This window comes from Lactuca saligna, chromosome 5 (genome assembly GCF_052625555.1).
Source record: "Lactuca saligna cultivar CGN05327 chromosome 5, ASM5262555v1, whole genome shotgun sequence".
NCBI lineage: Eukaryota > Viridiplantae > Streptophyta > Magnoliopsida > Asterales > Asteraceae > Lactuca > Lactuca saligna.
The window spans coordinates 316144876-316153033 of record NC_136421.1 but is presented as its reverse complement, the minus strand read 5'-3'; the positions used below and the strand labels follow the sequence as shown (position 1 = coordinate 316153033).

Below are 8158 nucleotides of genomic sequence, written 5' to 3'. Positions count from 1 at the left end.
AATAAAACCAAAACCACAATATATATATATATATATATATATATATATATATATATATATATATATATATATATATATATGTTAAATTCATTTGTATTGAGATGAAATTGGTTCCAAAACCGAAAAATGAAAATTCAAGGAACTCAGAACCGAAATCGAATACCCCTATGCAGTTCCAGTTCGGTTCTTCATTTAATTCACACATCCCTAAATCACATTCTTCAAAAAAAATAAGATAAGGGCCTTGTAGAACTTACTAGAGTTATCTCACAGGCTCGCATGTTTAATTGAGTGGTGCAACAAGAAAAACCCTATCTGTTCTAATGCTTTTGATTTATTTTTCAGTAGTTTAGTACTATTTCTATTTTTTATATTTTACAACAGTTGATGCAGTTTGACACATGAAAAAGGTTACCTGAGAAGCAACACATATGAACAGACATCTGTATTCCTTGGCTGAATTATGATCTCAACAGGAAAGAGGAAGATGATATTTCGAAAGGGTAATAGTCATAAAGACAGATTAAAAATTGAAGCAACAAAATTCAGAGTTGTGCAACAAATAAATATCTAACATAGACACCATATTTGATATTTCTAACCACCACGAGCTTCTCTTCTAGTGGCATCATGGAGCAGCTCGATGTCAACTCCCTCTGGTGGTAACTGCACATATCTCACCACTGATCCTCGAATGAAACAGTTCCTCACTGAAAGCTGCAATATCATCAAACTTTAGCAAACTGATATTATCCCTTCAAAGAGTTTATTAGATACCATACTCATCAAAAGTTCTAAAATACATCTCAATTTTGTATAAATAGTTCAAAGATTTTCCACGAAACAAAGACGATCACGATCAAATTTCTCATAATCTAATTATCTATGAATCTCTGACTACTGAGATTAACATCAATTTCACATAACCTAAATCTCAAAATAAGGTGTTGTCATCGATCGACACAGCACATACCGAATATACAATTAGCTCAAAGATTTTACACTAAAAGAAACGATAATAATCCAATTCTGCATAGCCTACTGAGATCAATGTCAATCTTGACCAAAAACGCTAAAAAAACACAAAGAAACCAAAATTAAGAATCGTACCATGTGAGGGAACTTTTCTTGATCAACGACCCTGGTGTTCTCAAGCTTGATGTTGAGATACTGATCGACCGAATGAAGGGTTCCTCTTATCGCCAAATCATTCTTCAGTTCCACAGTCACTTCTTTTCCCACCAAATCCTTGAAGTACGAGAAGAACAACTGCAACGATATCAAGAAATTTATGTAAAGATTTGCAAATCAAAGAGTTGAGTGTATAGAAAGGAGTGATTTACCATTTTTTAGGGTTCTCTTTCGCTGTAATTTGAGCAAGTGATGAAAAGCCCTTTGCCAAACTGAACCCTAAGGACGGTTGACTCGAACATCACGGTCGTAATATAGCAGGTTGACCCAAAATTATTACGTAAATTTAAAAGAAAAGCTTTTACTTTGGATAACATACGAAATAAAAGTGAAACCTTGCAATATCTATTTAAAGATATTTACAAATGTAACTTCTTTAATATAGAAAATCAGAGTAAATTTAAAATTTTCAAAAACATCTCAATAACCATAATTGTTTATAAAATCATTATTTCAAAAGTTTTAATTAATAATTAGAGTATTCCAAAATTTAAATAACACAATCTGAAAGATGTGCATGATCACGCATTCGCATTGTCACGGTCATCTGAAGTACATTAAACGATAAACCGAAACTTTAAGTCAAAGCTTAGTAAGTTTCCCCAAAATACAATCACACAAACATATAATCAAACGGATATCGGGTCCACAACCTTTCGGTTGGATTACCCCGACCCACAACCTTTCGGTTGGAATGCCCCAGCCCACAACCTTTCGGTTGGATTGCCAATACATATTGGGTCCATAACCTCCTAGTTGGATTACCCTCGGCCCACAACCTTTCGATGGAATGCCTTGACCCAAATCTTTCGGTTGGATTGCCCCAGTCTGTTGACTGACAGCATAAAACAATATAGTCTCAACCCCACCATATCGTGTCGACATATACATAACATATATTTAGTAACAGATAATCATATAACAAGTCAACAGACAAACATGCAGATTTTCAGATCACTACCACATAACAACATCCTATATACCAAGATACATATCTAACAAATCAATACAACATATCGACATCCTATATACCATGATACACAATCTAATGGGTCGAAATTAGTACCTTCGACCTATGAGTATAGCGAGTAAAACCCACCTCTCGGTCTGAAAAGATCACCAAACAGATCACAGCTCCGAATATCATACTTAGCTGTTACATATTCATCAAATAGTGACTAATCTCAAATACAACAAAAAATACCCAAATTACCCTTATGTCAAACTTGGTCAAAGTAAAAAAAATCAAAAAGTCAAGCATGGTCAACACAACTGAGTACACCCAACGTACTCAGCTTGTACGCTTAGTGTACTTGAACTTGACCAAAAACGTGTTGGCTGACCTTGTACGCACGACGTACATGGATTACACTCAGTGTACGCGATGGATTCCTTTCCAGCTTAATCCTTGAGCTCTTTTGTCAAAATTCCAGATCTAGCCCTCAAATAATATCTTTAACCATAAAATTTCCAACTTTATGGCCTTTCATGACTATTAAGTGCCCAATAACAAAACCTTAACTTCCTAACTCATTAAGATATTATAACTCATACATGGAAGGAAACTAACAATCAAGATTGCATTTTTCCCCTTAATACTTCCATTTAAATTATATACAGAAAAAACATATTTGAAGGAAAAAAATAAATTTTCCCTTATATTTCCATATAGATTATATGCATATAAAACATTTTTCAAGAATTTTATATGTGCGTTGTACGTAATTTTTTTTTTTTATTAATTTACATAAAATAATACCTCATAAAAATATTATTGCAAAAAGTTAAAAAGAAAACTAAAAAAAAGTACATTAGAAAAATGGTCAAAAATAATTAAACAGTAAAAAAGTTGGAAAAATATCATATTTTAAAATTATACATACTAGGTGTGAAACTCGTGTATTATACGGGTTAATTTTAAAAGAAGATTAAACATTAAAGTGTAAACATAAAATATTTTTTAATGTATAACTTTATAATAAAGAAGATATATATTTATTGCAATTTAATATCATGTATATCATATTTAATACTTTACATATATAAGTATATGATTTTAATTTTAAAATTTGAAATAAACCAAAAATTAAAAAGTGAATAATATTTATTTCAAAAATACCACAAAATAACAAGTATCAAAATTAATGAGAGTTATTAAGGAGGATTTAGTAAATATTTTTATAACTACATACATTTTTGTCAAAAACTCGTTTCTATCGATAACTCTAGACATATACTGAGGACTAAATCTACAAATTGACACATAGTCGGAGGAAAAAATATGTAACTTACCCATGAAAAATACCGACTACCCATTTATAGTCGACAAACATCAACTTGCACTATTTCTGTCTTGATTCGGATTCACGGTTGGATCCTCCAAAGGTCACAAGAATTAAATTAAACAAATCTCCTCATTTAAATCTAAAATCAATTGGATCACAAAAACCACAATTTTATTTTTTTATCTTTTTTTCCCTGCCAATCAAAACCCATGATCCTTAGAGAAAATCATCGAACGTCAGTGTTAGCAGTATAGTACAAAAATGTAGGGATTTCTGACCCTCACACACGAGAAACAGGATTTGGGTTAAATTCCATAACTGATAACTTTTCTTGTGCTGATGTTTAAGCTGTATCTAATGGCCTCTAATGGGTATCTTCCTACCCTCGTGTTTCGTCCAGAACAAGGATTGAATAGAGTACCCAAGGTGATTCTCGTACTTTTTCGGTTTATTGATTTTGTTGGTTTTTAGGAATTTCAACTGGATTATTCGGTCAACGTTTGATTATGTGTACTGGTTTGATTTGATTAATCTAGAACTGTGTGTGCGATTTTTTTTAGCTGTTTGTAGTTATCGATGTTTATGTGTAATTATGTATTCTGTGAAATTGTTGTGGGTTTGATGGATTAGGGTTGGATTGTTTTGGGGTTTATTGGAATAGAGTTTTCGAATAGTTCTTGTGGGGTTTGTAATTATGTGCTAGTGTGCGTGTGTGTGTGCATATTCATTAAGGTTGGAGAAAATATCTATTAGATACATAGGGGCATAGGGCAAACAAAGCTCAATAAAGCTTTAAGTGTGTTCTTATAAACTTTGAACTCGATTCCTTACACGTTTTGAGTTTATATTAGTACTAACTATTCTATAAAGGCCCCGTGCTCTAGGGCTATTGTCGTTGCATATATGCCTAAGATGCTATTTTAAATTAATGGACTTAACTGGGACGAGACTTAATCCGATAAGCTATATATGGTTGTTTCTTTGTGACTTAATGCAGAAAGAACGACTTAATCCAAAAAGTCAAGGAAATAAAACTTTCCCATAAAAAATTTCCCTATTTTCTGAAGTATGCCATGATTTTCTCAAATATCTTTTGAACATCATTTAATCACTTGTTCTCTCCGTATGTTTGCTTCATGTTATACACATATTTATTACCTGAACCAACTTAACATATTATCGACATGTTTGTACTGCTATGGTTATCATTCATTACCAAATTTTTTAGCTTTTCAGATTATTTTTATGCTGTGAAAATTGCATTATGTCCGTTTCCTGAGCAATTTAACTTTTTGAATCATCATATTCGTTGAAACAAAACTCCGTTCTTATAACAAGACAAAAGAAACACACACATCTTACAACAAATGGTTTTGGTAAAGATCTACAAATGTAAATACAAAAAGATCATCGTTTCAAATTTGAAATCCCCATTTTGACCTTGTAAGTTTCATGTCTCTATTGCAGGACTCTCAGCGTCTGTTGCCTAATTATGAACTACGGGAAGACTTGATACGTTCAAGTCCCCTGAATATGGGTTCAAAACAAATTGGGGATCCATGGAAATCAACATACGGGCTATTCAACAACAACAACAACAACAACAACAACCAGTTTGTCACAATTGACCCCACTTTTACAAAACCTGTACTCATCGACATGCAAGGTTCACCCCTCAATTCTCTTTGTATTTTGAAAACTCACATTCGAAGTCAAAGAATTGAAGTGATAATCTTAATATCTTATAATTTCATGGATGATGTTTTTTACAGATTGTTGCCCAAACTCGGAGCTTTTCAGCTTTAAGTTTGTGATGCCTGGATTACTTGAAGTAGAAAAAGATGGACATGGAGTAGATCTGTCATTGCTTTCCAACCTAACCGGGCTTCAAACTGATTACAAACCATATGTTCCCGATTTGGGTTATACGGATTCACGGCTTATATATCCAAATCCAGAATTTGATTCCCAGAAGCCATTGATGGACTTATTTGGTGATCTTGTTCGACATTCTGAAATAACAATCCATGAAGATGGACTCGTGTCATTGACTGGGACTAAGAAAGAGATGAAGGACATACTTTCGATTCTTTCTGAGTTTTACTTGTCAAAGAACTCGAATAACTGGAGAAGACACTCAACTTTGGTACCACAGTTTGATAGGTACGTGTAGATGTGTATATAGAAACAATAGGCAAAAACGTGTATAAATACTCTTTTGTTGTGTTCATGTTTTATAAAGATTGAAAATTTTGTGTTATAAACAGGCTGTGGTTTGATGAAACAAGCTATTATGGTTCTGCTTTGGAGATTGAAAACGTGATCATTTCTCCACAAAAGAGGTATGTCTATTTATTTTTGTTTTGATCTCTAATTGTTCATGGAATGGAATCATATATGATATATGATAATTATTAATTACGTGTATTTATATAATCTTCAATAACAATAATATTATTATAATATTCCAAAATTTCAGTTAACTTTTTTTTTTCAAAAGTAACAAAATATTTTTTTGATTATAACAATTCTAGTTTAAGATTATATTTTATTTGATTTAATATTTTTGTAAACAATTTTTCTAAAATGATAAATAAATCTTCTTTTTGATATTGATATACATATTGTGTATATTTCATACAACTTGAAATATGTTTATGTGTAATTTATTAAGCGATATATCTCATCTCGTTAATTTTTTTTTTTCTTATTTATCAGTTTAGTTTTATTTAGTTTTTCAACTATGCATAAAAGACCATATTCGGATCACTCCTTTTTTGTCCGTTCCATTCCTTTGTGATTCCACTCCATCATACCAAACAGTCCCTTAATCCTCCAAGCTATATATGGGCGTTCCTTTTGACTTAATGCAGAAAGAACGAGTTAATAATAATAATAATAATAAGTCAGGGAAAGAAGTTTTTTTCTACAAATTTGTACTCAGTTTAATCTCTATATAACGTGACACAGCCCAGAGAAGAGCAAACAGAAGGCATCACAGAAAAAGAAAAGCAACCGTAACAAGACAACAATCAGACAAAACACAAGCAACTACAGTGAAGCTTGTGAAAGCCTTTTATCAATCATTTTTGACAAAAACCGCAACAGCAGTAAAGCTGCAATTCCCATGTTAAAAAAATCGGGTCCCGACCTACCAAACCTTCTAACCCAATTCTCAGCCAGCATTGCGGGAACCGGAATCGCGGTTCTTTTTTCGGTCATCTGTAAAGTAGCGAGCGGGCGGGTCCCGTTTTGTTCATCAAAACTGCTGAATACGGGCCTTGGGCTTGGGCTTGTGTGGCTCTCGTGGGCTGTGAACAGACTTAGGGATACGATTGTCATGATTAATAAGAATTCGAGTAAGAAAAAGGGGTTAAAAGATGAGGACATGATGAAGAAGTTGGATACAAGTGTGAAGGAAATTTACTTCAGAGCAGGAGCTTTGATGATGGTGATGGTGCTGAGGCTTGCTTGAATTGGAGGTATGGAAAATAGACAGTTTATGTGAAAATGTGTGTATTATGGTGTAAATGATGTGTGTGAAAATAGGAGTCGATATCAAGTTTTGCCTGAAACAACTACTCGTAATCTGGATACATTCTTGAAGGATCATGAAAATTGAAACAATAATTTTGTTTTTTATTTTTACATTCTTATCACATAATTTGATAATCTAAACCTTGATTTTGAATAGGCAAACTTGAAATAGTTATAGCAAATTAACGAATGAAGTTGGGGTAGAGCCAGAGGTATTGTATATTTGTATTCTCATGGCCACATTTGAAAGTGTTTAGCTATCTACTTGTTAAACTTTATTAACAGGTGCTGACAGGATAAAAAGGCAAGTATATTGATAAGTGCCAATTTGAGATGGCAAGTCTCCCAAGAAGTCAGATGAGTTTGGAGCAATTTTCTGTTTTTAATTCATATGCAAAAGAAGGAAAATTACATTCTATCTAGAAACTAGGAATGGGAAATGGTCAAAAGACCTTATGCATGCATCTAAACGTGGCCTAATATCTTGCCACTACATATGAAACTAAGGAAAGACTCAATCAACTAAGACTTCTTCTTATGCACTACTTTAGTCCATTAATCTAGCAGGTTTACGCAGGCTTTCACAAAAAAAACCGGTTTACGATCCGAACCGGTGACCGAACCGAAAACCGGTTCACCCTTGAACCGGTCCATTGTTGAACCGATCCGATGTCTAACCGAACCGTCAGTTTGTAGTAATTAGGACTTCTAGCCATTCGAACCGGTTTTGAACCGGTCTAGAAAACCGGCTTTGAACTGATTTTGAACCGGTCTTACAAATTAATCATGCATATATTAGCCATGATATCCTAAGAAACAAAACAAACCAAAAAAAAAAAAAAAGCAATTCCGTCCGATTTTTTTTGAAATGGTTCACCGAACCGGTTTATGGTGAACCGATTTGTATAGGTTCAAATTATTTTGGTGGTGAACCGGTTTGAAACCGAACCGGTTTAGGGGTGAACCGGTTTGTGCATCCCTAGGTTACGGATGGTTCTCTTGGGCCTATGTTGGACTCCTGTGGGTTGCTGTTGCTTGGGCTTGCATCATATATACAAATTTATTCATGATAAGTAGTAAGTAATAATAGAAATGTATATTTTGTTAAAGATAATATACGATAAAACACTGTAATTTCATCAATC

At 33.3% G+C, this 8158-nt stretch overlaps 2 protein-coding genes across 2 annotated transcripts; one reads left to right on the top strand and one right to left on the bottom strand.

The window, feature by feature from the left end:
- Positions 1–469: 469 nt before the first annotated feature.
- LSM2 (Small nuclear ribonucleoprotein family protein) lies at positions 470–1443 on the bottom strand. Its single transcript, XM_078958467.1, has 3 exons — positions 1344–1443; positions 1111–1269; positions 470–717 (listed from the first exon to the last, which is right to left on the bottom strand). Exons 1-3 carry the CDS (start codon positions 1344–1346, stop codon positions 598–600), a joined length of 282 nt encoding a protein of 93 aa, XP_078814593.1. The 5' UTR covers positions 1347–1443; the 3' UTR covers positions 470–597.
- A 2164-nt stretch (positions 1444–3607) lies between these two features.
- Positions 3608–7118, top strand: LOC145048676 (uncharacterized). Its single transcript, XM_078997254.1, has 5 exons — positions 3608–3902; positions 4944–5142; positions 5249–5639; positions 5744–5818; positions 6447–7118. Exons 1-5 carry the CDS (start codon positions 3816–3818, stop codon positions 6949–6951), a joined length of 1257 nt encoding a protein of 418 aa, XP_078853380.1. The 5' UTR covers positions 3608–3815; the 3' UTR covers positions 6952–7118.
- Positions 7119–8158: the final 1040 nt, after the last annotated feature.